Source organism: Podospora pseudoanserina, chromosome 2 (genome assembly GCF_035222485.1).
Source record: "Podospora pseudoanserina strain CBS 124.78 chromosome 2, whole genome shotgun sequence".
In the NCBI taxonomy this organism is placed as follows: Eukaryota; Fungi; Ascomycota; class Sordariomycetes; order Sordariales; family Podosporaceae; genus Podospora; species Podospora pseudoanserina.
The window spans coordinates 1978933-2005466 of NC_085921.1; the positions used below are offsets into that span (position 1 = coordinate 1978933).

Consider the following 26534-nt stretch of genomic DNA (forward strand, 5'->3'; position numbering starts at 1 on the left):
GGACCCAGAAGTCAACAAATGCCAGGTGCTTATTCTGGGGGCCAATCAGAGTCAATCAGAGCTCGACCGGCGAAGGAGCTACCCCGCCCAGACGCTTTTATTGGCGAGCTTTTCTCACACATCAGTTCGGCCCTTGATGCAGGAAGTGTTTCTAGATACTACATGTACCAGTTGCTTATTGTGTTTAAGCCTCCCACCGGTACGTCACGTTCCACAGTTGCCAACTTCTGATCCTTACATTACCTGTTCGCAAATTCCAAAACCATGTCCGGCCACAGAGAGGGTCACGCCGGCCCAGAAACAAACGAATCAGACCCCGGCTTGGCGCCATCAGAATGTTTCGACTCCATGTTCGACTTTGAGCAGTGGGAGGCAGATCAAGAGGTTCGCTGGGAGTTGCATCAGGACCTTCAAGGCCTTTCAAGTCTCGCAAGTAGTGGCGACGAGGGTCTCAACATCACCTCGCTCACACCTCAGTCTTCGTCCATCGATTTCGATTGGGAGGAACCCCTGCGAACTACTACGCCCGTGTCAACGATAGTTCCTACAACAGTGTCGGCCAACATCGAAAGTTTGTCATGCCTTGGCGTTCCATCATGGGACTTCGTTTCGACACCCGACCATAATTCTATCTCTTTGCCATCGACCCATCTTGTTGACTCCCCTGACATAGCCTCTGGAACTGATGGGGCCGAAGTATACTTGAGGCAGCAGTCGCTCCCAAGCGGGTACTCAGGAGACTATAGCAACCAAACAACCGGGGATCACAATGCCTTCTCCAAAGACCCGTCAGTGGAAAGACAGAGCGATGTTGGGGTTGGGGTTGGTTCTTATGTCATCCGACCCAAACAAAGCCTGCCACAATCGAAGAAACGTTCCCGGACAAAGTCATACCGCACTATCTCAACAAAGTCAACCCAGTTGACGACAGAGAATGTGACATACTATGACTGCTCCATAGCTTTTAGGAGCATCCTGCCCAGACTCGACCCTCAAGGGACACCTTGCAACCACACTGAACCAGACGCCCAAGCTTCCAGTTCGATGCCACGTAAAGCGAAGCGCAAGCCCAATACAGACGAAGACCGCAAGAAGATCAAGCTTGTGAGGAGGATGGGTGCATGCTTACGATGTAGGATCTTCAAAGAAGCCGTGAGTTGCACTATGAGTCGATAGCAGTTACGTGCTAACATCGGTGATAGTGTGATGAAAACGAGCCTTGCGGGCGATGTTTAATAGCTCTTGCCAACGCTAAAGTTTTTTCATTACCATGTTATAGAGAGCCACTGGAAAACGTCATTGCATTTCGGGCTGGAAATTCCAGGGCCGGAAAAATTCGCTCGGAGCCAATATCTATTAGATGGGCCGGTGATGACATAAGTCCGAGAGTCGTAGCGCTGTCATATCCGTTCAAGAAACAGGGCGCTGGAGCAGGATTAACAGTCACCATTAAATGTCGCAAGTTCGTACCTTACGAGTGGGATGTGATGGAAGAACCATGGTCTATTTCTCCAAAAAAGTCCATTCCTATGATATCAACACCATTTGCCTGTGTAAGTGCATTAGAGATCCGGTTATTTGTCATCGCTGACTGACTGAAACTCCAGTACGATGAGGGTGCAAGCGTGGCTGCTGTTGCAAGGTACATTGAAGCCACCAAGGCAGCACTCTTGGATGAGAGTCTCGACGGTATTTTGGACGACATGATTCGACTGAGTACTGCTGAAGCAACACGTTACTGCTTGAAATACAGGGTGAGCCCTTCCAGTGAGCTTCTCAGGAAACTGTGATCATCGGCTAATATTGGCGGTGACAGGACTCTGCTGTAGCAACTGCCATGAACATCCGCGCAGCCAGCTTTTTCTCTCGAACGAAAATGATCATGACTGAAAACAATGTGCTTGAATTGCCTTATTTTCATAATCCACATTTTCTACTCAACGGTGGCTACCCTGTACCATCAATGATTGACTATCAGATGGATTACATGGCAATTACCTACATGCACGGACAGATGGAAGTCCTTGTAAAGCAGTTGAAGAAGCTAATTTTCACCAAAAACCAGCGTAAAAGCTGGTACGAGGTCTACTTGACAGTATTCGTGCTGCTTCAAAGTTTGGAGACAGTGCATGCTCGCCAAATAGACATCATTCGGCGGTATGAACCAGAGGTACGGACGAATCTTAGAAACCTTGCAGAAATCTCACTAATGGTGATGATCAGGGTGGTGAGGCATTGTCAAAAGCTCGAAATATTGGCACGAGAATGATCGCTGAATGGAAATACTCTGCAAGAATCCTGATTTATCATTATCGAGCTGTTTTGAAAGGCATGGTACCATTCGCAGCCACCTGGAACGACAAACACGTGGCCGAGTTGCGCCACGACTGCGGCCTGGATGAGGAGGCGCTTCAATATGCTCGACAAATGTCGGGTTTCATCAGGACCCGATTCGACTCTCTCAGACGATTGACCAAAGAGGGGCTCGATAACGATGCTGTAAGGCCGTTGGCGTGGATAGCACGACTTTATATCGACGATGAGGTTGACTCAGGCAAGAAGTAGAAAGGGGCGTTCAATTTCAGCAAACACAGCTATAGTATACCTGTTGTTATCTCCTCCGAGCCAAGACATTGCAAAAACGAGTTTCAAGCTCCGCTTGCACCAGACGAGTCTTTCGTTAAGGCGGCACTGGGAACCGGCAAAGAACCTTCGACAAACAAGCAAAATCCACCGTCAACCTTTCACTGGCCCAGACGGCACCATTGTTACACCAACACGCACGCGCTGCACAGCCACGCCAGAACTCAGTCATGGTCCGGGTTAGCAGAAATGCCCATCTGCTTGATCCTCATGCCAGGAGCAACCTTGTCCATCTCATCCTTGGTCCAGTACGCCTTCTCAGCAGCACTCAGATCAAACGTCTCGTCCAACTTCCTCTGCAAGACAGGAGCGGACTCCCATCCCTTGTGGCTGTCATGTAGCCACAGGCGCATGATGTACCGCTGGTTCCACACATCATCCGGCGAGTCAACAAATCCAGCACGTGCATGGAGAACAGCAAAGTTATTGATGAACAACAAATCTCCAGCCTCGGGAACAATCCGAAGGTTAACACGCGTAGCGGCCTCCTGGACCCGATTAAGAGCAGCAATCCTCTCGGGTGTAAGCTGTGGAGCATCAGGCGAGAAAGGGATGGCGGGATTCGCCCCCAAGAACGTAACAGCCATATTGATCTGAAGCTGGTTGTTGTGGAACCCAATCACGGGCCTGTTGAAGGTCCTAGTGATGGTTTGATTTGGGCCGGGGCGGTGGACGCGCTCCCAGTACCAATTCTCGGAGAGAATGCGCAAGACTTCGGGGTCTCGCTTCATGAGGTCGTTGTAGATTGAGGCAATGGGGGCGAGATACTGGTCTCCTCCTTCGAGGGGAGTGCTTTGGACGAAGAGAGAGACCATGTCACCGACGTCGATGTCGGTGTGAAATGTCATGGGCTTGGCGAGCTCGAGAGGACTAAGCTTTTGCGAGAGTTGGGCACGGGAGCGGTCACGGATGTGGTCTTGGGAAAAGTTTAGCTTTTGCTTTCAGTCTCTAAAGCAGGAAGTCTCACCAATGTTTCTTGCACGCTGATCAGCAATGTAGCTGGTGATGCCGGCGTAGAGGATCACACATTCCTCGTCTGTATAAGCCGAGGGGTTGATGCCACGGATACGGTGGAATCCTCGGCCGTTGTACACATGGTCCGTGACTTTCTGGAGCCGTTTGGCGAGTCCCTGAGAAAGAGGGAATGTGGTAGGGTCTGCATGGCCACGGGAAAGGCCCAGGGCTGGTGGGCAAGTGTCAGTTGATGACGTGGGCTGCATATGAGTGACACATGTGTTACCTTGGAAGTGTTTGATGGCAGAGTTGAGCTCCTCAATATCTTGGCTTGAGAGCTTGTCAGTGAAAACATCAGTGTTGGATTCAAAGTCGGCACCAGTCCATGCCAGGTCACCGGTGAGCTCTTTAGGCCAGTCGGCGGAGCTAGGGCAGTCCATTGTTCAGGATCTTGTCTGAGTCGTGCAATTTCTCCCTTGGAAGTTCAAGTATGATGAGATTGGAGAGAGAGTAGTGGGTACAGAACTTGATCTTCAAGACCCCGATTCTCACCGGGACTCATGTCTGCATATATACCCTTCATCCATTGCATCCAGCTCATGAACGTGAATGCCCTCGATGCGGCTCAACTGCGTATTCCACCTATTCCACAAGGCTATGAGGCTCAAATCGAGGCTCTGAGCTAACTGCCGGGCCAAGAAGAAGCTTCAGGGGTGTAGCTTATGTGAACACATGCAGAGCGGTTGGGGTGGTGTGCTAACCGAGCGTGCTATTTGTTGCCAGACCAAGAATGAAGCAGAAGTGCAACAATAAGTCTCTCACACTGTGCAGAGGTGATAAGCAGAGCCTCAAGCCATCGGGACACAGCATCCGAAACAGTCTAAGTTCGGGACGGAAGACTGTCAGCGTGACCACGGACTGAGCCGATTCCGCGTGGAGAGCCAATGATCGAGGGTTGTGATGAAGAAAATGGGCTGTTGATATATGAAACCCCCACGATAACATTCGGGCTTGCATGGTAGGATACTATGTCACGGATCCAATGACTTCAGAGTGATAAACATTGGTAGGATGGTGAGTAAACACGGGTTAGGTAATGACATTCTGGACCTTGTTTTCAATGAGGCTCTTCGCACGCGATAGCCCGTAATGATGAGTGGAAGGAGGGATAAACAAAATGAATGGAATCAGTTGAGTGCCCAAAGAAGGAAACTCGGCGAGATGGGAGTCGTTGACTTTTGCCACTGTGTTCACCGTCTGTGGTTGATCCAGCAAATGATTTCCTCGGCAGCCCCAATTGGTTGGTTTCCAATGATGCAAGACTCGAGACAAGATGATGAACTGCTCCTGATTCAACTCTGGACCAGTCATACAGGGCTAGCCGCCTTCACCATCCAGCAAATGGAACGGATGTTACCGTGTCTAGGCAGTTAGGTATCCAAGGACACCTCCACCAGCCGATAAACGTCGGCATACACCGGTCTAGAGTGCCATATCCCAGATTCTATGTACATGCTTCCCCCCCTAATTATGTTAAACCGACTGTGTCACACAGCTTCTGAGTAGCCATCAGGCCCTTAGAGCCGATCAGGTGTTAGGATCTGCTTCACTCGTTCACCCGAATAGGCAATCATTTCCAGAACTACAAAGACTTGGTAATTTTGTGACACATATATTGTCTTTCAACGAGGATGGCATCTCCGGTTTCTGCTCTAGATAGCTTGTTATCACAGGCGTAAAGGCTTTCGTCAAATCATCAAACAGCCAAGCATATGTGACTACGGATCGTGTAATTTTGACCGCATTCGGCCCTCAAGCGTAGCGGGACCGTCTATGTTTGGCTGAACAGCTTGACATAGGTATGACTAAAGGAATTTCAGGGCGTAGGCTCTCATCAAACTCGTCTTTCAATTCCGTTTCTTTTGCCTAGTTCTCGATGCTTACCTATATGTTCAGCCTCCTCACCAGCTCTATATCCGATTCCCGCCGCTGAAGCCCACTCCCACCCCTATCATATATGGACGTTGTCACTGGGCCGTACCCCTCCACTTTCTTCCGCAGAAAGCCGAGCCAGACGAAAGATAAAAGTATCAGTCCCACAGCGACAATAGCCATACCCAGTGACACACCCACAACCCCACCAAGTGGCATTTCTAACCTGAAGCCTACGAAGCTCAGACCAATGAGGAGACCTGAGAGAACGGTGAATATCAAGAGCATATAGATCGTGCTGGCAGTGGTGAGGGCTGTCATGAACTTTATGAGACGGTTGCCAACCCGCCCGATGGAAGGCCAGTTGATGCTGCGAGCGATCGTGCTCGGGATGGTGTGGGTGACAGCGGTCTGGACGGTGGAGAAGTATAGCGCAAGGTATGTGACAGCGGTGACGCCTATGGACACTCCCAGCCATCGTGGCCAGGTGTATTGGTCTTGAAATTCCTACCAAGATGTGTGAGTTATGAACAAGGGAAATAAGTTAGGGCACTTACAATTACGTTCATCCCAAAAACAGCAGCAATGAAGCTCAGTGGTATAAAGAAGAAGGCCAGTTGTGTAAGCTTCGATATCGACTCGGCTTGGGCGATGGCCCGCTGGCTCTCTAAAATGCTGAGGGTCGACATAAGCGCTTGAAAAGCCGTTTCGACTCTATTTCGAATCGCCTCGAGTTCAGCGTTGATCTGGTTGAGTCGCCATGCTATTACTTGCTCCGAGTCATCGCCGTACGGCGGGACCAACTGACGGGGCCTCTCCTTGGTGTGCTGCTCAAGTTTCTCCATCATATACCGGACAGAGACCCGAAGGTTGGCGAGGGTGTTCCGCCATCGACCAAGATAATCTCTCCACTGCGGCACCGAGGAGCGCAGCTGCTCGTCTTCGCCCAAATACAATTCGACCTCGTCCAACCCCCGACCCAGCTCGAACAGGATGGTTGGCATATCATCCACCACAAAACCAAGCATCGTTTGTATGAGCCAAGTATCGTTTTGTCTTCCTTGAAACGGACTCGGGGCATCTAGCGCCTTTTTGATACGGTCTAAGGCTGTCGTCTCGAGGATAAAACAGGGCTGATTCGGCAGAGGTTTTGAGCCTATGTCTCCAGACCACAAGTTGAGGTTCACCTGCCTGACTGTATGCATTCTTTGTGGATCGACCAGAAGGCACCCAACAAGTTGGCCATTCTCCCGTCTCGAGTAATGAAACGACATGCGCGTTGAGGCATGATGAAGAACAACACTCTCCATCCTCTGCGATGGGTGAAGCGGATGGTATGGTCTATATACCCCCTCCGGAAACGTTCCCCATCGACAATGGCTCTCGTATGTGGATTGGGGGTCGGCAGTTTGGTCTGTATCCCATGGCGTTCCCGCGCGAATCTTCTTCTCCATTTTCCAACCTTCAGACTTTTGCAGGGCTGGTTCTGACCAGCTGACAAAGAAACTACCGGTAGATCTGTCCTGGTGGAAGCCCATTTTGTGTCCTGAGCCGCGTCCAAGATGGGCTGTGAAGAACTCTGGGGGCAGGTACAACCCCATATCTGCCAAACGCGTTGCCTGAAGGTCGCTATGAGCTTCCACGAGGTATATCAGATCGTAATCTTGAGAGGGTTCCAGGGCTTCGTCAGGGTTGGGTTTGGTCTGTGACAAGTCGACGGCGGTGAAACTGGTCTTTCCATCATTTTGGATTTGAAGTCGCAGACATCTGGAGGTGGCTTCCGAAGGTTCTGAGGGTTTGGCGGGCTCCCGGCCGATAACGGGATCACCCAGCAATCTCACCGAGTCAAGCGACGAGGTCCTTCTTTTGAGCATTCTGACTTAATCGATGCTTCCTGGATTTCAGACATTAAGGATCATGGGAACTTGCTTTGTGACAAATGCGGCTGACCTCTATTGCCCCTTGATACTCTCCCCTGTCCCACGACTGTTCTCAGCCGCACGCGGGGTCGTCGTGCTCATGGAGATCATCTTCAAACTGTTGGCACGCCTCTCCGGGCGAAGACAATAATGTTTGTCGAGGACACTCCCCTCTTTCCTACGGTTTCCTCGGTTGCCGTCTGACGGGATTAGGATTCAATGTGATACCCGTGGGTACATGGCAAAGCGTAAGTTGGGACTGGCGGGCCGTTCAACGTGCCTTCAAGATTTGGCATGCACACCCCTAACCCTTGGCCAACGAAGTGTGGCTGGAGGTGGTCCGCGCACCAGCACTTCAGCGCGTGTCTGCCTTCTTCTCAAGCTGGGATAAGTGTTTATCCACCAAATGTCCCCAACTATCGCCGGGCACGATAACGTCTTGGGCCCCAATTGGTTTCTTTCTGTCGACAAGTCACATGAGGGGTCTCTGGGGCAATAGTATTGGATCGCCTTACACACCACCACTTGCTGGCAGGATGCCTTGACCACTTCATGTGGTGCTAGGTAAGGCAATCAGCCCTTCCCTAGGGTTCATATGACTCGGGGATTATCATGGATTTGAATAAGGTATATCCTCACACTTTCCTTGGCCGGCGCACGCGGAATGCTGACGCTTTTTTTGTTCTAAAGAAGCATTACACCGCATGCGAGCTGTTTGGTTGCTTCCCTTTCAAGTCCATTGATGCTGGGGATCATGGCATCACAGCCCTCTTGTTGGGGCATATTCCCCACACCAGCCAACAATGAGCTCACCAGACACACTATCTACCATGATCTTAACCCAGCCTGCCAGGAAATCCGCCTGCTCAGAGTTCATCTTGAGGAAAAAGATGGCTTTATCCGGTGTGAGCTCCTACCAGCAGCTAGTCTGTCCAACATCAGAGGGCAGTACACGGCAATATCCTACTGCGCGGGAGACCCTAGGAGAACCAAAAAAATATTCGTCAACGGCATCCCGTTCAATGTCTTTGAGAATCTTGCCCATGTCTTGGAAATGACAAGGAACTTCTGGACCAAGACATTTCCCGATAAGGAGTGCATAATCTGGGCCGACCAAATCTGCATTAACCAGTTCAACCTTGCTGAGCGCTCACACCAGGTCGGTTTCATGAGGGGTATTTACTCTTCAGCGGCGCAGACCTTGATATGCCTTTCCACCACCGACGTTGACCCTCGTGGAGTTGAGTGGCTGGTGAAGCTACACCAAAGTGTCGATCCTGATGGCGACTTCTACCAGTACTACTTCCACCTTGAGTACTACCTCCGAACCAATCTGGCCAACAAGCAATTTGCCGACGATTGGTTTGCATTTTACGATGTCTTCAACAGCCCATGGTGGATGCGAACTTGGGTCTATCAAGAGTTTATTTCATCCTCCAACATCTATTTTTTGTATGGCAAATCATCTGTTCCCTGGAAAAGACTGTCAGAGGTACTCCCGACACTTCAAAAATACAGCCACTTCCCCTACTTTGGCCTGACTATTACTGAACGCCAAGCACAAGTCGCAGACACAACGAACATTGTCAACTTTTTCGTAATCAGTAAACTTCGGTTTGATCGGGTTGGGCCATTCGACTTGATGGATCTGCTTTCTCAATCTCGACATCTTCAGAGCAGCGATAGCCGCGACGGGATCTATGCTTTCCTTGGTCTTGTTCGTGAGAGCTACGGGATCATTCCAGACTATTCCCCTGAGAACACTATGGAACGGCTTTTGGTGGATATTGCAACGCGGATTGTTTTGCAAGACAAAACATTGGATATTCTCTCAGATGCGAGCAGGGTGAGAGGAGAGCTGTCGCCACGACTTCCCTCTTGGGTTCCAGATTGGACCACAAAGACTTGTGTCAGCCTTATTCCAAGAACCATCCGAGATACAAGTGACGGATCAGTCGCTTTATTTCCTCGAATCGTTCAATCAGGGAAGCTAGAACTTCAAGGTTTCCATATCGGTGTTTTCAGAAAGGGAAAGCTTGGGTGGTACTTCCCCAACAGTCGGGACAGATTTCGTCATGATGGTGAAGGTCGCGAGGAGTTGTGGGATATTGTCGGGGCTGGAGGTCCATTTGTTTTGCGTCACGTGGGGAATCAGTATCATCTTGTCAGGGAAGCACAGAGAAATAAACCTGCTGGATATAATAGCGTGGAGGATGCTGTTCAGAGACATGGATTGCAAGCGCAGACAGTGGTACTCTCTTAAGATACTTAGTTTCTGTTGCCTTTGTTGTTTATCACTGTCAGGTTAGGTACCAGACCTAGCACCTACTGTATTCTTCGACGGGAATATTGATATCAGGTATCACACCAGCGTCACAGGAACCGAGTACCTCTGCCACCTGTTCCCCAACGGTGCGAAGAACAAGCAAGGCCTGCGAAACAGCTGGCACATTCATATTGGAACACTCGAAGTCTTGTACCACTTCCCTTCTTTAAGGTAGACTACGCAAACTACTATATCCCTTTTGGTAATGAACTGTAGCCCGGGTAGTTTACTCCAGCTACGACGTTGTATTGGCTGCATGATAGCATTTTATAGACTTATAACGATTGGCAGCTGAGATACGAATGCAACCTAGGTACCTAGCATAATGTAACTCTGATACCCTTCTTTTTTTACCTCTGCACCTTTGCACTCTGCCCTGCCACTCCAGAGCTGGCTTGATGCAATTGCGCTCGGCATGTTGCCTGAATCGGGCCTTTGAAATGCCTTGAAGTTTGTAAGACTGGAAGTTGTGATGACATGGTACCCAGTTGATAGGCATTAATGCCTCATAGTCAACGATATCTATTCCATGCACGATGTTCTAATCACCAGAATAAAGGAGACTGATCAGCCTATTCCAACCCTAGGTATTCCCTCATTCATCAGTCTCCAGGGTAATATCACAAAAACATTTGCCCTTGGAAGGTCATCCTCTAAGCGCAAGCAAGATATGAGGATCCGCGCCCATGCATTGCTCAGCAGCATGTTCACGACCAAACTTCGAGTTAGGACGAACGTTGCAGCATGCTACAAACCCATACCTCTCAGGACTGGATTCTTGCTTATCATGGCACTGTAGTACGTTCACTCCCTGACTGAATGTACCTATCTTACAGCTGACAACGACTGGGAAGTATCTGCTGTCTTCTCGCTCTCGTGGAAACAGCTCTTCAAAAGTTTTCCATCTCTCATGATCGACGAACCGTGCCCAATGACACCGCCTCTTTCGGGTACGGGTCTTTTGTCAGCGCTCCGCTTATCCCGCCGCGACAAACAACGCGTGCCATATATGCTCTATTAGATCTACAACCAAGATGGACACTTGCAAAAGGATTAAGAGCCGCCAACACCACGGCCAATGGTACAGTCCCCAATCCCTCAACAATCGCACCCAGTTCAACATCTCTGGTCGTCAACCCAACACCTACAGAGTCAGGTCCACCAGCCTGGATGGAGGCACTAGAAGGGCCATTTCGATCTGCTGGGCGGAACGCCTACTTTTGGGATGAAAGTGTGTCGTCAGGAAACAATACGAAAGAAATATTTACAGAAAGGAGCCAACTCAATGGTCGAGCACCCATTCCACCCCTCGACAATTGGGGCCGGCTACTGGGCCCACGTCACAGCTTTCGCTTTTTGGTTACGGCAGGGGACTATATCAGCCCCGATGCAAGCTCTTTTCGTAACCTTCTGGCCATATGGCACGACCCCTTGGACTCCCAAGCTAGCCTCGCAGTCTTGAGACGTGATCTAGGCCTTATTGACGAGACATACGAAACCCCAGGAAAGGACGGGTCAGACTACCTCAGGAATCCCCCTCAGTCCTGCACAGTGGTGTGCAGTGGGTCAGCACTTATCTTTTTGGACCAGACTTGTTGGTTGTCGTGGTATATCACCTCATTGATGTGGACTTATACCTGTACAGACACTGTGCAGTTCCAAAACACGCATTGTTTTAGCTTGGTTGCAGACTTCAACAATGGACACAAAGATCAGCCATGCAGCAGTCCGGATCCCAGTGGTTTGGAAGGAGATGAAGCGCAGAGCTTAGTATTTGAGTCAAATCGTCATGAAGAACAAGACAACAAGAGCAGTACTGCTCCTGATACAGTCCAAAGAACAACCTTTGCATCATTGATGACCTCTTCATCCTCTGCAACTTTTACATCATCGGTAGCCTTTTCATCGTCACCAGCTTTTTCATCGTCAATAAGCTTTCCATCGTCAGCAACTTTCTCATCAACAACTTTTTCATCAACTTTTTCATCAACAACCTTTTCATCATCACCAGCCGTTTCGTCATCATCAGCAGCATTGCTGACCTTTCAGCCGCCCATGACAATCATCACCAGCATTACTCATAGCGGTTTCAGCCATGGCTCCTTCAGCACATTGACCGAAAGTAATAGTCAAACCGACAACACGGTTAGCCAGCCCACAATACAAACATCGACTTCATCACCAGACAAGAATAGCATTAAACCGTCAAAATCTCAACCAGAGGAGTTCACAGACATTGGTAGTGACCATATTGGTACAACCGTGGAAAGCAAAGGTACAAGTAGGATCAACCCCGATAGTATAACATCGACCAGGCGCAGTCTCGAGGCAAGCGACCAGTCAACAACTCCCTCTAAGAGTTTCGCGGCCACTACCTCTACTTCCCAGGTCACACAAGAATCAGGGGTTCGGGATAGCCTTTCAAGGATCAGCGAAACAAAACAAACAACAACACCACACTTCAATGCGTCCCAAACTACGACGCCAACAACCCTATATGCTGACTCTCTACCGATAACATTATTGCAAATAAAAAGCTTATCATATCCAGATGCGACACAATTCCGACAATTGGTTGGGTCTCAATCAAGTCAAAAACATCATGATAAGACAATCAGCGGTGCTTGGCAATCAACAACATTTCCTAGCATGGACAAACCCAATAGTGCAGGCCAATCACCAGTTTCAGACACGAAAACGAGGCCCCCAGCCGTAAAACCACCCAAAGAGCCTAATATGAGCGATAGGTCAACCCGCTCTTTAATTGTCACAACAGAAGCTTCCCACAGTCTTGATTCTCTCGAGGACGTCGCCAGCCTAGCTCTGGCACAAAAGGCAACAGTCAGCCAACCTACAGGCTCGGTGAATGGAACAAGGATAATCACTGCATTACAGTCGCACAAAGAAGCCATCAACCTGTCCACAACGACTTCTTTTCCTACGGATGTCAGGACTTTGGCCGCGATAGCCATCCCTACTTCCGTCACAGACCTACATTCTTCGCCATCGACAAGTCATAACCCAACAGAAACAGTCAGTTCGGTGATAGGCGGAGCACAAATACCGCCTCTTTTTCACCCTGTTTCATTGGGAGACTATTTCCTAGCTGCATACGTGCCTGTAATGATCACGTTGCCCTTGGCAGCTTTGGCACAAATATTGAGCATGGAGGTCAAAGCACTTGCTCCCTTCCACGCACTCAGTAGACCGATGGGTGCGGCAGCTACAGACTCCCTGTGCCTCCCCACAGGTGGCTTTCCGGGGATCTATAAAAGCATTTGCCTTTGCTTCCGGCGTCAAGGTCGACAGCCCTTATTATTTCTGGTCGATCTGCTTGTCTGGACCACGGCCATCATTGCCTCGCTCTCTAGCGAGGCCTTCGGCATCAAGCTCCATGGCAAATGCAAACACGACGATTTCAGAGGATGCTACATGGGAATCGCAGTATTCGGCACTCAAAGCCGAATCATTCAGAGTCTCCTGGGCTTCGCCTTGTGTCTTATTCTGCTAATTATGTATCGGCTCCGAAACTGGCAAACTGGCATTGATGTGCCCCATGGTCGAAGTGTCGCAGCCATATCTATGCTCGTTACTGAAGCATGCACACGCAGAGTCTTGCAGCACCTCAGGCCCGATTCCCACACCGGAAGACTCAGTAACAAGGAAATGGCACGCCAGCTTGAAGGGTACATCTTTAAATTAGCACCCATCTCATCACACCTGACTGGTTACAAGAAGCTTGTTTCGTCAAGGCCCACACAAGCATTACGCAAACCCAAACCACAAAAGACACCAACTGCACGCCGCTCCAGAATCACGGAATTCGTTGACCACCTTCCACAAGGCTTTCTCCTTCAATTCCTCGTCATCCTCGGTACACTCAGCTTCATAATTCTGATAATATGCTATGAAACAATTACGGGAGCCGATTCTCCGTTTGAGCACTTCATGAACTCTCAGGGCTTCGGTGTGAAGCTCCTTTTTGCAGGACTGGGTGTAGTGATATCTCTCTTTTGGGATGATTATTTCGCGCGTGAGTTGTCTCTGGCATTTCTAACCCAGCAGTTGAACCCAAGCTAACCCATCATCCCGACAAACAAGAGGTTGCACTCAAAGAGCCAGACCGCCAATTCAACCGCTGGCCGCGCCCTGCCAAAACCTCTTCCGTTTTCCTAGTCTCCCCACCGACCACTGCCTTTGCCGCCCTGACTCCTGCTACCCTTCACAGACGCCAGTTTTTTCTCATGTGGGTTGCCTTTGTCACCGTTCTGTCAAAGATCACGCCATTATTGCTATCCAACATCCCATTCAGCCCCTGGCTCACCTGGGAGACACATCGTGTCTGTACTTGGACCGCGGTTGGGATCTTGACAACAATGATCTTCACATTGGGGTACGGTCTTATACTTGTCAGGTACTCCCGATGGCCGTCGCATCCAGGAAGACTCGGTGGCATCATCTACTACCTGTTGACAATGCCGTCTAACAGCAATGGAAGAACACCGATTTTACGGTTTCTTGATAATGGAATGGCACCAGGAAACCATGTGGAGGATATTGAACTTGGAAATATCCAAAGTGGTTGAAGCTAGAAGCTACCTATACTATATCCTAGAAACAATCCAACTCATCATGATGGACATTACCCAGACCTCCTCGGAGTAACATCAACTCCCACTAAATCACCAGCCCTATACTCTTCAAGAACCTTCATAAAGGACAAGATGCCCTCCGACCAAATACCCATCCTAGCACTCTTCATCATCTCGGCAGGATCCTGATTTGGCTTGTTGAACTCGCCCTCCGAAGTGGTATAACCTGGCGTGCACACGCTAAGTGCAGCAAGATTGGCAGCTCGCTTGACGGCTTCCATCGCCCAGCCCTCTTCAGCCTCTACTGTCGGGTCAATCACGGCGAGTCCCCCAACCTTTTCCTCGGCCTTCTTGATGAAGTGAGTCATGTGTTCAGCCGCAATATCCAACGTCTCAGTGTTGTTAGGAGACTGCCCAAACTGAGCAGTCGGCCCAAAGAAAAGGTTAGGAAACCCGCGGCTGATAACACCATGGAGAGTCGAAGCTCCCTGAGCATCCCACTTGTCGTCGAACGACTTTCCACCACGGCCGAAAACATTGATTCCCGTCCGTTTCGCAGGGTTGAGACCACCATACGCAGGAGACCGATACCCAGTGCTGAGAACGAGGATGTCGAGCGGATACTCCTTCCCTTGCACGACCAGCCCTGTGCTAGTAGCAGAGTCGATACCCTTTCCGTCTGTGTCAACCAAGTGAACGTGAGGGAGGTTGAATGCCTGCAGGTACTCATCACTGAAAGTTGGACGCTTGCACCAAACAGGGTACCAAGGCTTGAGCGCCTTTGCTGTCTCCGGGTCCTTGACGATCTCATCAATGCGAGCACGAGCCTTTTCAGCACGTGGCAGGTCCAACATCAAGAGGCCCCCAACATGCTCGCCAATCTTCTCTGGAGTAGGCTCGATGATCCCAAAGTTGGGAGAGCCAATGATAGCACAATAGGCAGGCGCCTCGGTCCATCCACAGCCCACCATGTTGACTTGCTCCGGGGGTGCGCAGTTGTTAAGGTAAGTGACCCAGTTATAGCGGCGCTCGCGTTGCCATCCTTTTTTGTTGGCGATCTTTGTTTTCCTTTGTAACTGTTAGCCCGATTTCGAAGTCTCCCCCAACAAGATCAAAGAGCTGTACTTGCCATTCCTCAAGATCCGTTTCCTTCTGACCACGCCAACTCACCGACGAAGGCGTCCGCTGGAAAACATACACCTCCTTCGCAAACTTTGCCAGCTTTGGCACAACCTGAATAGCCGTCGCACCAGTCCCGATAATCCCCACCCTTTTCCCTTCCAATCCGGTCAAATTCTGGTCCTCCTGCGAGCCACCCGTAGTCCCATAATCCCAGCGAGATGTATGGAACATCGACCCCCCAAGGTTCTCCAGTCCCGGTACCTTGGGAACATGAGGAATCGTCAAAACACCCGACAAAACAAAGAAATAATTCGCCTGGATATTCAGCTTCCTTTCTCCCTCCTCTGGCCCCCTGTTTTCCGTCACAGCCACATTCCACACCTCCTCCTCATCACTCCACCTGCAATCCGTCACCTCCGACCTGAAAAGCGCCTTGTCATGGAGATCCCACTTTGTGGCAATCCTCTCAGCATGCTCACGCAGCTCAAGTCCCGTAGCGTATTTTTGCTTAGGAACATACCCCGTCTCTTCCAACAGCGGCATGTAGATATAACTCTCCACATCACAGTGCAGACCAGGATAGCGGTTCCAATACCAAGTACCACCATATCCACCACCGGCCTCAATGATACGGAGATCATCAGGACCGTTGACGAGACCAGCTTCGATAAGCTTGACAGCGGCGATGAGACCGCCGTAGCCGCCTCCCAGGATGACGAATTTGTACCTCCCGCCATCCTTGACAGCGGGGGTTTTGGCGTTGAGAACTGCGTGATCGACCCAGGGATCTTTGCCTAGGGAATGGATGCGGGCGTCCTTGGCGTCCTGGAGGTCGACGTACTGGGCGAGGCCGTCTGAGCGGAAGCGTTTGGAGGCTTCTTCAGTGTATTTTTGTTGGATGCTGGCGAACTTGGCTTGCATGGCTGCCATGTCGGGGGGGGCTCTGTCGGAGCCATTGGTGCTGTCAGCACTGGGGAGGACCTCTGAGGTCGCCATGGTGTGAGGTTTGAAGAGTTATCTTTGTCAACCAGGACTGAAGATACAGATAACGGAAACCAAAGAGAGAGGAACGGATGGCTTACGAGTTCCAAAACAGGGTGTCGTGCAAAACTTTTACTTATGTGTCTCCCCCTGGGAAGCCCTGGGTACGAGTACGAGCAGTTTATATACCAGAACGAGTACGATCGCGAGAATGGTAGGACGGGATCGGGTTGCCTGGTGGTGTGTCTCGCGGTGCTCACAGTGTGTGGAGTGTGTGTGTTCTGGGCTCCAGGATCTACCGGCTGCAGGGGCGTTACTGATCTCATATTGAAGGTCTTGGCGGGATTGCGAAACCAGGAAAAGACAGGTCGGCCATGTCGCATTGCATATTGTACATTCCTCCTGTTGTTGCAACACACATCGCCAACGCCCTGAGTCTCGGGGTTTAGCAGCTGTCCGATCCCAAGATTAACCGCACTCTCCCGGGCAGGATGAAACAGAACCTGCCATCTTCTTCGGCGTCCGGCATCAATCCGAAGCAATCATCTGCTGGGGGTCCAAGACAACTCACCGCTCATGGACTTGTCATGTCTCAAGCCGTTCCTTCACATTCTTCAGTTGCCCCTCCATAGATCGCCATCCCGCTCCGTGCAAGCGCCAATCATTGGCCGTTTGGGATATAGGGTTACAGACAAAGTTCTAACGCGAGCCCCCATGTCGATAAACGCACAGGTCACAGTGCGGGGTGGATGGGCCGTGTACATACTGCATCATTATTTGTGTACTCCTTAGGTAGTTTGATGACTTTTGTCCAATCGTCACACACCAAGAGGAGAGTGAGGGGTCAAAAATGCAGATATCGACAGTCTCCCATCGAATCCCCCGAAGGCATACAGGAGCTGATAAGGTCAAACTCCCAACAAGGGTTTCTACAAGTTGCGTAATGCATCATGCTAAACTCTTGGTGCCCACCGAAGTTAACAAATCACCAACAGCTCAGCAGGGAACCAAAGTCCCCAAGGTGCCAACCGCATCAAGCGTTGGAACTGGACTCATGTGGAGCAATGCCAACATGAGACACATATAACTTGCTCAACCTTCCCCCCTTCACCACCATGACCCCTCTTGTCTTGTTATCGAACAGGTCGACCTGCATAAACAATACACCAATAAGAACCAACAACTAAAAAGCCACCAACATGCCTACTGACCCAAGCTCCGTCCCAAACTTTGACGACCTCCCCGCAGTCGATGGACACCCTCAGGGCTGCGCCTGGGGAGTCTTCGACAAGGACGGAAAGAAAGACCACTACGGTACACTAAACTTTGTCACTCCTGAAATCGTAGCTGCTGTTGCCAAAGAGGTCACAGATGGCATTTCCATCTCTCTCAAGTATGTGTGCGGATTCTCCACGCAAAATAGGCACTAACAACCCCATAGCTGGCCCCTAAACGGCATCAAGTTCCCCTTGCCCGGCCGCAAAGCCCCCGTCCACAAACCCGTTTCCCTCCGCGAGGCAGGGATGGAAATCGATGGCTTTGACGACGAGCTCGAAATCAACACCCAATTCTCCTCCCAATGGGACTCCCTCTGCCACTGTGTCCTCCCCTCGGGCGAGACCTACAACGGGTTCAAGCCCTCTATTGAGCTCCTTCAAACAACCACCACTGAGGGCAACGAAATGCCCACTATTGATCACTGGCACTCCCCCGCCAAGGGCTGCCTCGTTGCCCGTGGCGTCTTGATTGACTTTAAGCGCTATATTGATGAGATCACTGATAAGACGTATGACCCCCTCGATGGTCATAGGATCACCGTTGAGGAGATCGAAGCGGTGGCGAAGCATCAAGGGGTGGAGATCAAGCCAGGGGATGTCCTGATTGTTCGGACGGGGTATACAGAGTTTTTGGAGAATCCAACTCCGGAAGGGTTTGCCAAGATGGCTACAATGTCGCTTTCTGGCGTGCATGGCACGACTGAGACGGCGAAGTGGTTCTGGAATAAGAGGATTGCGGCTGTTGCTTCGGATGCGCATGCTTTTGAGGCGCTGCCGCCGTTGAAGGAGAATGGGGAGGTTGGTGCTGTGTCGGATTTGGGTGAGTTCTTTGCCAGCTTTTTGAACACAAAACGAATGGGTTTGCTGACAGAGAACAGTGCTGCACAAGTGGTTTTTGAACTACTTTGGAACACCCATTGGTGAACTTTGGGATTTGAAGGCGCTGGGAGAATATGCCAAGAAGAAGGGCAAGTACAGCTTTTTGCTGACAAGTGCACCGCTGAATCATCCTGGACTGGTGGCTTCACCACCCAACGCCATTGCCTTGTTCTGAGCTGCTTCCAAATTTGTCAGGCAATTGATGACTTGTGTGGGAGCACAGAATTCAAAATAAAGAATAAGAAGGAAAAGCCAAACCAAAGGCTGGCTCACACTGTCAGGTTATGGACAAATAAAATAGACCGAAATGTGATGAAAAAGGGTTAAACCGCCTTCGATTACCCATATTGCCTAACTATCTCTGTTCACCTCACAATACACGAATAGTACAATAAGGCCGTCATAGTGGCTGGCTGTTAATTCCTGGGATCGAGTGGCAACATTTAAAACTAGGATGATAGAATTCAAATAATAGGTAATGGACAGGGAAGTTCGTTAGATGGAATTCAGACTTTGAACACTGTGAGTTTCAACTTTGAACGCCGCTTCCTACTAGTTTGAAGCCTCGAACCAATTTTCAACGTGTCCGAAGCCGCAATTCCCGGAGCCACAACTCCACCCGCCTCCTCGGCACTCCGGCTCCCTCCTCAACCTCACCGCCGGTACCACCGTCTCTCACAAATTCACCACTTAACCACCCCAAACCTCACAAACACCACCACCCCTCAAAATGTCGACCTACACCCACTCCTCCGACCCCTCCACCCTCTCCCACGTCCAATCAACCTGGGACTTTATCCGCCCCAACTCGTCCATCTACAACCACCTCCTCTCCGACATCCGCCTCGTCGCCGCCACAAAGGGGCGCATCATCGCCCACCTAGACGTCACACCCGTCCACACCAACTCCAAAAACATCCTCCACGGGGCAGTAAGCGGGACGCTGTGTGACTGGGCCGGGGGTATGGCGATTGCTGCCGAGACGGGGCTGCAAAAGACGGGCGTGAGCACGGATATGCATGTTAGTTATTGCTCGACGGCCAAGGTGGGGGATACGTTGGAGATTGAGGCTTGGGTGGGCAGGGCGGGGAAGAACTTGGGGTTTACGGGGTTTGAGATTAGGAGGGGGGTGACAAATGGAGAGGGGAAGAAGGGGGTTGTGGTGGCTATGGGGAGTCATACCAAGTTTCTATTGTTTGGGCAGGGGAAGAGTGAGATAAAAGAGGAAAATAAGGAGGGGACGGTTGAAGGGAATGGGCCCGAGTAGGGGATTGGGGCGAGGGCAACCCTGAAGACATAGACTTATAGACAGTTACATGGCTGACAAAATGATAGAGGCAGCCGCTGGGGATGAACATGCAAGCCAGTATGACTCTAAGAATAGTTTATAGATGTTGAATGTATACCTGTGGCACTTAAAGATAAGGTAGCCAATAGACCTTTAAAGATGGTTCACATGCCTTTCAAGATAAGGTCATTTATGTCTTTGAAATAGTTGAACGGTCTTCGAAATATAGTCGAAGGCGTTTCTTTTATCTTTCAAGACCTTGAATCTACATTACAGAGAAGATAAGCCCCGCCTAAATTTTAACAACATTGTTGGTGGTGGTTCCCAATCAGAGTCCCTAAAGGCAAACCCACGCTCATGCCTGCCACCATGTAACGGTGCCTTCTCAAAATATGGCGGGGTTGATGCCAAACGGATAAAGCAGAAACTATCGCAAATCATCAGAAGAGGCCCGTGAAAGAGCTCGAGGGGGGGTGTAAGGGTCACTTAGCAAACTTGAAAATTTAGTCCCGCTCCTTATCTACCTACCTAGCTTCATTCCGCCATTCTTCTTTTGCTGTCCGCGACCGCACCCACTCCCTACATATAATATCCACATTCAATTCTCTACATCCTTCGAACCACGCACAATGAGCCACCTAACATCCTAAGAAGCGCACTCCCGCCTAGGACATGGCGAGGGCATCGACCAGAACACCATCTGCAACTGGTTCCCCGACCTCAATGTACGCAAACGTTTCTGCCAGTTCGTCATCGACCAAGACGGCGCTGCTCGGCTAGCAGAACCGAGAACAACCCGCGAGGAACTTGTTACGGTAATAGATTCCGCCAATCTATTGACCTGGTCCTGTCTTTACACTATTCTACCAGCTTTAAACAGGGAGATCCGCCCGTGGTTTCCTTTACTGACTGAATCCCACTAGCTGGGGCCTGGGTACCGAGGAGGTATGGGATAGGGCGTTGCATATTGAGGAGCATATTCTCGCTGTCAAGAACTGAGGAGAAGGAAGAGCTTGCTTTCTCCAGTTGGGGAGACTTGAGTGGACCAAGGATGGTCAGGGCAATTGGTATGTACCACACCCTCCTCACTGAAAGTTGTTAGAATTTTGATAAGAACTCTGTTACTAGGCCGGTGACTGAAGATGGTGTTGAAGATAATGCTGCCGCTGTAAGATTCCACTGGCGGGAAACAGGTTTTTGCCTCGTTGCTCGGATCGGTCAACAAGGACACATCGATGGCGTTTATGCCATTTATGATATGGATTGGGATGGTCCTTTCACCGGAGAGGATGGGAGGTATTCTTTTGATGATAGCAATTGGGGTATACCGCCTGGTTTTGAGCACGATAATGAAGATAAGGACGAGGTACGAAGATGAGATCGAGGGTGGGGACGAGGCCAAGGAAGAGAAAAGCAGATCTTTTGCGCCTGGCTTGCAGAAAGAATGGGGAATTTTGGTGGTAGCTACCATGTTTGGTGGGACGAGGTTACATTCTCCCAGTCCAATTCAGCCAGTCTCGGATTTGTGTCGAAAGACATATTGGTCTGTGATGTTGAAGAATGACGGGTGGTCCGGCGATGCAAAGAGCCGCAAATCGTGGTAGAAAACAAAGCCTCGATATTTTATTTCACCACCCACTCTTTCATTCATGTGAAAAAGAAAATTCACTCTTATCAGAATCGGCTACATATGTCCCATCAAAATCCCCTCCCTAGTTCCCCTCGCCGTCATAACATCTCACCAAGCTACCCTCCCCCAAAACCCCCCAGGATACCTCCTCACCATGCACTTCCTCCCCTCATCCAACAACAAAATGCCCAACCCGAAACACATTGGCAAGAACCAATACTCCACCGGCACCTCCGCCGTCCCCAAAACACTCTGCAAACTCGGAATATACAACCAAAAAAACGCCATCACCAACGAAAACAACACCGCCGGAAACAAGTAGTAGTTCCTCGTCTCCTTGTTAAACAACGGCGGATGCTGAAAAATACTCAACCTTCTCGTCCTAACCGCCAACAAATTGAACCATTGCCTATACCCTCTCTCATCAGCCATAAATACCTCATATCACATCAGGGAACAAAAGGGGAAACTTACACCACAACCAACGTCACAAAGTACACCGAACTAGCCACATTCAACCTCGCTACAACCTCCTCTCCCGACATACCCCCCGGCACCCTCCCAAACCCAAACCACAAATCCCCAAACTTGACCCCCTCCCTCTCCAAAAACCAATACGCCATCGCAAAGGCCACCACCGTCTCAATCACACCCACAAACCCATAACTCTGCACAATCAACCTCCAATCAACCAATCTATCCACCCCGACCCGTCTCGGAGGCCGCTTCAAAACATCCGCCTCGGGAGCTTCATACGCCAGCGCGGTAGCAGCCAGACAATCCGTAAAACAGCAAATAATGATCATCAAAAACGAGCTCAAAATCTGCGGCAGCCCAAAAGCGACGTTTGTCATGATGGGCCAGAACTCAGCAAAACTTCCAGCGGGGAGGAGGTACGCGATGGTTTTCTTGAGGTTGTCAAACAGCACCCGACCAAAGCGGACCGCTTCGACCACGCTGGAGAAGGACTCGAGAAGGACCATGTCAGCGGCCTCAATGGCAATGTCGCTCCCGCCGCCGATGGCAATGCCAATGTCTGCTGCGCGGAGGGCGGGGGCGTCGTTAACGCCGTCGCCTGTCATGCCCACGACGTGACCGCGGTCCTGGAGCTCACGGACGATTCGCAGTTTTTGCTCGGGGGTTGTTCGGGCAAAAACGACTTCGTTGTAGGAGACGAGAGCGTCCCATTGGGTGCTGTTGAGGGTGATGAGATCCGGGCCGGTCAGCACGATGGACTTTGAGAGCTCCTCGTCGCCTTCTTCAGACGGAGTGTGATCCTTGTGATTTTTTGTTTCGGTGGGCTCCCGGGACAGAGCGGTGACGTTAGCGACAACGCTGTCTGGGTTGGTGATGATGCCGCACTCTCTAGCGATAGCTTGGGCCGTCAAGGCAAAGTCTCCAGTGACCATAAACATGCGAATGCCAGCCGTACGAAGAGTCTTGACCACCTCTGGGATCTCAGGCCGGGGAGGGTCAACAATAGCGACCAGGCCCACGAGGGTGAGTCCAGATTTGGCTTGCTCCAAAGTCTCTGCCTCAAAGGCAGCCGAGAACGAGGGAGACGACTTAAAGGAGCGCCTGGAGAGTGCTTTGTGGGCCAGAAGCAACACCCGACGCCCTTGTGCAGACCAATCATTCTTGATGCGGTTGAACTTCTCTCTAACTTCAGGATTCAAGGTCATGGCAACGCCCGAACTACCAGTAAAGTTGGTACAACGGTCCATCAATATCTCTGGAGCTCCCTTGATAGTCAAGAGCCTGTCACAAAATGTCAGCGAGTGGGTACTGGGAGGTTGTGATAGGAAAACTTACATATCGCCAGGCTCAAAGACAGACGCCGTTCCAGTTGGCAAAGCCAAGCTCAGCCCATCAGGATGGGTGTATCCCAGAACGCGAATCATGAACTTGTTCTTGCTGTTGAAGGCGAGGTTGAACTTCGTAGCCCAGCAGCGCTTGAGCTCAGACACAGGACCCAAGCCTTCTGCAAACCGCAGAATGGCTTGGTCAGTAGCGTCACCGTGAATCTTTCTTTCGCTAACGGGCAGGTTCCTCGTGGCAGCGTCAAACTCTCCAGCGTTGCAAAGCCCAGCAACGCTGCGCAGCTGGTCAATGGAGTTGCTCGCCATGTCACCGTTGGTAAGTCGCTCGGCGATGGCAACATCGAGGATGCCATCCACAGTCATTTCCTTGCCACCAAGGGCACAGTCTGTGACCACCATTTTGTTCTGCAGATGTTGGGTAAGTACGATTGCGCCGAAATGATGAGGACGCAACTTACTTCTGTCAGTGTCCCAGTCTTGTCCGAACAAATGACAGACACAGACCCAAGCGTCTCAACAGTCTTCAACGACTTGCACAAGACCTTGTTCTTCCGCATCATATTCGCACTGATCGTCAGACTGGCCGTCAACGCTACTGGCAAGCCTTCAGGAATGAAAGCCACAGCAACCGACACACAAGCAACGATCAGATTAGGGACACTGATCCAGTCTGGATACGTAGTCCTCAGCCAGGCGGCCCTATCAAACAGTGTCAGTGCGCCGTCAAGTGAACAAGCCATGTAGGTTCGTACCAAATAACAACAACCGCAATGATCATAACCACCATGATGGAACAAATGACATAGACAAAGTTGAGAACCTCCCTCTCAAGAGGCGTCATCCCCTTCTTAGGCTCATTGGTCAACTTGGCAATCCGTCCAAACACCGTCTTGTTGCCAGTTGCGACAACAACTCCAGTGCAAGTACCAAACGAGCAATGGGTGCCCTGCAAACCAATGTTCTTGGTCTCGAGGTAGTTCTCATCCGTAGCATCAACAGTGGCAGCAAGAGGGACCGATTCACCTTCAAAGCAACGATCAGCAACACCTCACACTCCTCTCGCCAAGTTGGCAGACTCACCAGTAAGGATCGACCGATCAAACTTAGCATCACTCGACACCTGCACAAACCTCACATCCGCCGGCAACTTATTCCCCGCCTTGACCAGCAACACATCTCCAGGAACAATATCAGCAGCCATGGCCGAAACCTGAACGCCTTCCCGAATCAAAAGACACTCCTCAGGAATCATATTCTTGATGGAAGCCATGACCCGAGACGACGACCAGTCCTGCCACATGTTGAAGGCGGCCTGAATGAAGAACACAGCAAGCAAGACGATAGCCAAGGCCAAGTTGGCCTGGGCCGGGGGTTGTCCCAGGGGCTTCCAAGCAACGAAGACGAGGATGGAGCCGACGAGGAGGACAGAACCGAAGCCCTTAAAGAAGTAGCCCATGATTTGTTGGAAGTGGTGGGTCTCCGGGGGAGAGGGCGTGTTTTTGCCATATTCAGTGACGCGGCGCTTGATTTGGTCTTGAGAGAGGCCTTGGTCGAGGGAGGTGGTCCAGCGATTGACAACGTCAGCAACGGGAAGGGTGTGCCATTCGAGGTCGGCAAGGCCTGTCATCATCAGACATATCGTCAGCCTTCCCGAACCGCAAATGTGACCAAGAGAAAACAAAGTACCTGTCGCAGAAGCCTTTGAGACCTTGTTGGCCACTTCAGCCTTGCGGTTGTAATCATCAATGTCGATGGAGCTGGTCAAGCGTGTTAGTACACGTTGATGACACACAAGCCTGCTGAAGACTTACACAGTCCGGTACTGAATAGGCAGCGCCGCAGAGGGATCAATACCACCACCGGTATTCGAACGAACACTCCGAATTGACATGGAGCCATGAGAGCGAGTACGCTCAAGCCCAGGACCTTGAACCGGTCGGCTCGCAGACCGACCGGCCTCAACGTCGTTATCCTGCCATCGAATGCGAGATTTGTCTCCTCGTTTACCCATTACGAGTCAATCGGGGATAATATGGGTAAGACTGGTGTTACAAGATAGAGTCAAGACAGTGCAGAGGAAGGAACAGGTAGGAGAAGTGAGACTGATAACACCCGACTGGACAAAGGGCGTACCAGCTTCTTATGAGAACCACTCCGAGGAGGCACTGCCCAAGTACGTACAGTACCTCCCCCTCCCACGCCGCGGCCCTTCAATTGTGCCACTGCTGGTCCTGGAGATTATTCCTCGATAGAGGCAAGCCCTCTCCCGGGATATCACAGCAAGGGCACATGCTCTGCCGCGGCATTCAACGCACCAATCTCAAAATAGCCATGACAATGAGTGCTCTTTCAAGGACTGGTCAGTATGCATCTCGTTGGAGATTGAAACAAGATAGATGACTGCGCCAAAGGAATCCCACCAACCTCATTAGCTACCTACACCGCGACGTCAATGATCCGGACGTAGCACTTGAGTTCTGAAGTAGACAGGGAGGGATCCATACCAGAGAAATACGTAACACGAAACACCACAAAACCCCTCAACCCCATTCCGAATCCCATGATGCGTGAAATGCATTGCCACGGCGATGAAAGTCGGTCGAGACCACCGCCTCTCGCATTTGGGAGGAAGGTGTGACGAAGCACCTAGCACTTGCCTCAAGCTTTCGCGATGCCGGAAGGAGCGATACTCCTCGTGTCGGGTGGAAAGAGCTACCACCCAACCAACCAAGGTAATATGTACCCCAAGTCCCCTACCTAAGTACCTTGCCTCAGTATCCCCCTAACCACCACCAGAAAATCACTCATACCCATCCAGCTCAGCACCCATCCCAGCCCTGATATCAGGAACCTCCCCTCACTGTCGAATTAAGCTTTTCCACCGGCACCCGGAAGGCGGAAAAAACAACCCGAGTTGTCCACCGCTCATTGAATGCAAGGAGCTTGGGCCAACATCCCCTTTTAGCTTGCTTCTCTCCTGTCGTAGCTTCCAACACAGCCCCCCTTTCCCTTTTCCCACCGACACCCACAAAGGAGACCGGTTCACCCCATGTAGTCAAACGAATCTAGAACCTCTCTCTCCACATGGTTGCCATCGGCTGTGAGGTGGGTGCCCTTGCCGCTCGGAAGAGGGGCTAGCTACAAGCTGGTATAGCTCCAGTCAGACGGGCA

General features: G+C 50.8%; 9 protein-coding genes across 9 annotated transcripts; 5 read left to right on the plus strand and 4 right to left on the minus strand.

The window, feature by feature from the left end:
• The first annotated feature begins 121 nt into the window (after positions 1–121).
• QC764_204545 (uncharacterized protein) lies at positions 122–4179 on the plus strand. The gene is given in 6 exon segments (XM_062944153.1): positions 122–1152; positions 1203–1553; positions 1608–1754; positions 1817–2170; positions 2224–2774; positions 2785–4179. The coding sequence occupies 5 exon segments, from the start codon at positions 265–267 to the stop codon at positions 2563–2565; spliced, it is 2082 nt and encodes a 693-aa protein (XP_062802952.1). The 5' UTR covers positions 122–264; the 3' UTR covers positions 2566–2774; positions 2785–4179.
• QC764_204550 (uncharacterized protein) lies at positions 2808–4263 on the minus strand (the record flags this gene model as incomplete). The annotated part of the gene is made up of 3 exons (XM_062944154.1): positions 3884–4263; positions 3611–3826; positions 2808–3559 (listed from the first exon to the last, which is right to left on the minus strand). The coding sequence occupies exons 1-3, from the start codon at positions 4035–4037 to the stop codon at positions 2808–2810; spliced, it is 1122 nt and encodes a 373-aa protein (XP_062802953.1). The 5' UTR covers positions 4038–4263.
• Positions 4264–5496: 1233 nt separating this feature from the next.
• QC764_204560 (uncharacterized protein) lies at positions 5497–7833 on the minus strand. The gene is made up of 2 exons (XM_062944155.1): positions 6087–7833; positions 5497–6036 (listed from the first exon to the last, which is right to left on the minus strand). Exons 1-2 carry the CDS (start codon positions 7401–7403, stop codon positions 5542–5544), a joined length of 1812 nt encoding a protein of 603 aa, XP_062802954.1. The 5' UTR covers positions 7404–7833; the 3' UTR covers positions 5497–5541.
• A 357-nt stretch (positions 7834–8190) lies between these two features.
• On the plus strand, positions 8191–9711 carry QC764_204570 (uncharacterized protein; the record flags this gene model as incomplete). The annotated part of the gene is made up of 1 exon (XM_062944156.1): positions 8191–9711. One exon carries the CDS (start codon positions 8191–8193, stop codon positions 9709–9711), a length of 1521 nt encoding a protein of 506 aa, XP_062802955.1.
• A 1686-nt stretch (positions 9712–11397) lies between these two features.
• Positions 11398–14360, plus strand: QC764_204580 (uncharacterized protein; the record flags this gene model as incomplete). The annotated part of the gene is made up of 3 exons (XM_062944157.1): positions 11398–11740; positions 11768–13807; positions 13876–14360. The coding sequence occupies 3 exons, from the start codon at positions 11398–11400 to the stop codon at positions 14358–14360; spliced, it is 2868 nt and encodes a 955-aa protein (XP_062802956.1).
• A 56-nt stretch (positions 14361–14416) lies between these two features.
• QC764_204590 (uncharacterized protein) lies at positions 14417–16484 on the minus strand (the record flags this gene model as incomplete). Its single annotated transcript, XM_062944158.1, has 2 exons — positions 14417–15424; positions 15492–16484. The coding sequence occupies 2 exons, from the start codon at positions 16482–16484 to the stop codon at positions 14417–14419; spliced, it is 2001 nt and encodes a 666-aa protein (XP_062802957.1).
• Positions 16485–17367: 883 nt separating this feature from the next.
• QC764_204600 (uncharacterized protein) lies at positions 17368–18897 on the plus strand. The gene is made up of 3 exons (XM_062944159.1): positions 17368–17862; positions 17911–18566; positions 18625–18897. The coding sequence occupies exons 1-3, from the start codon at positions 17669–17671 to the stop codon at positions 18798–18800; spliced, it is 1026 nt and encodes a 341-aa protein (XP_062802958.1). The 5' UTR covers positions 17368–17668; the 3' UTR covers positions 18801–18897.
• A 458-nt stretch (positions 18898–19355) lies between these two features.
• QC764_204610 (uncharacterized protein) lies at positions 19356–19892 on the plus strand (the record flags this gene model as incomplete). Its single annotated transcript, XM_062944160.1, has 1 exon — positions 19356–19892. One exon carries the CDS (start codon positions 19356–19358, stop codon positions 19890–19892), a length of 537 nt encoding a protein of 178 aa, XP_062802959.1.
• A 1622-nt stretch (positions 19893–21514) lies between these two features.
• On the minus strand, positions 21515–26530 carry QC764_204620 (uncharacterized protein). The gene is made up of 9 exons (XM_062944161.1): positions 25868–26530; positions 25175–25709; positions 25050–25120; positions 24444–24983; positions 24116–24386; positions 23822–24062; positions 23356–23768; positions 22018–23301; positions 21515–21952 (listed from the first exon to the last, which is right to left on the minus strand). The coding sequence occupies exons 2-9, from the start codon at positions 25372–25374 to the stop codon at positions 21652–21654; spliced, it is 3321 nt and encodes a 1106-aa protein (XP_062802960.1). The 5' UTR covers positions 25375–25709; positions 25868–26530; the 3' UTR covers positions 21515–21651.
• Positions 26531–26534: the final 4 nt, after the last annotated feature.

What these genes read in the sequence shown, in the direction of transcription:
- QC764_204545 (XM_062944153.1), top strand. Translation starts at nt 265, where the DNA reads ATGTCCGGCCACAGAGAGGGTCACGCCGGCCCAGAAACAAACGAATCA. An exon ending in GTAGGATCTTCAAAGAAGCC is followed by an intron (nt 1,153 to 1,202) that starts GTGAGTTGCACT and finishes CATCGGTGATAG; the next exon opens with TGTGATGAAAACGAGCCTTG. An exon ending in TATCAACACCATTTGCCTGT is followed by an intron (nt 1,554 to 1,607) that starts GTAAGTGCATTA and finishes CTGAAACTCCAG; the next exon opens with TACGATGAGGGTGCAAGCGT.
- QC764_204600 (XM_062944159.1), top strand. Translation starts at nt 17,669, where the DNA reads ATGCCTACTGACCCAAGCTCCGTCCCAAACTTTGACGACCTCCCCGCA. An exon ending in GGCATTTCCATCTCTCTCAA is followed by an intron (nt 17,863 to 17,910) that starts GTATGTGTGCGG and finishes ACAACCCCATAG; the next exon opens with CTGGCCCCTAAACGGCATCA. An exon ending in TGGTGCTGTGTCGGATTTGG is followed by an intron (nt 18,567 to 18,624) that starts GTGAGTTCTTTG and finishes GACAGAGAACAG; the next exon opens with TGCTGCACAAGTGGTTTTTG.
- QC764_204560 (XM_062944155.1), bottom strand. Translation starts at nt 7,403, where the DNA reads ATGCTCAAAAGAAGGACCTCGTCGCTTGACTCGGTGAGATTGCTGGGT. An exon ending in TTTTTGGGATGAACGTAATT is followed by an intron (nt 6,037 to 6,086) that starts GTAAGTGCCCTA and finishes ACATCTTGGTAG; the next exon opens with GAATTTCAAGACCAATACAC.
- QC764_204620 (XM_062944161.1), bottom strand. Translation starts at nt 25,374, where the DNA reads ATGGGTAAACGAGGAGACAAATCTCGCATTCGATGGCAGGATAACGAC. An exon ending in CCTATTCAGTACCGGACTGT is followed by an intron (nt 25,121 to 25,174) that starts GTAAGTCTTCAG and finishes ACGCTTGACCAG; the next exon opens with CTCCATCGACATTGATGATT. An exon ending in GTCTTTGAGCCTGGCGATAT is followed by an intron (nt 23,302 to 23,355) that starts GTAAGTTTTCCT and finishes ATTTTGTGACAG; the next exon opens with GCTCTTGACTATCAAGGGAG.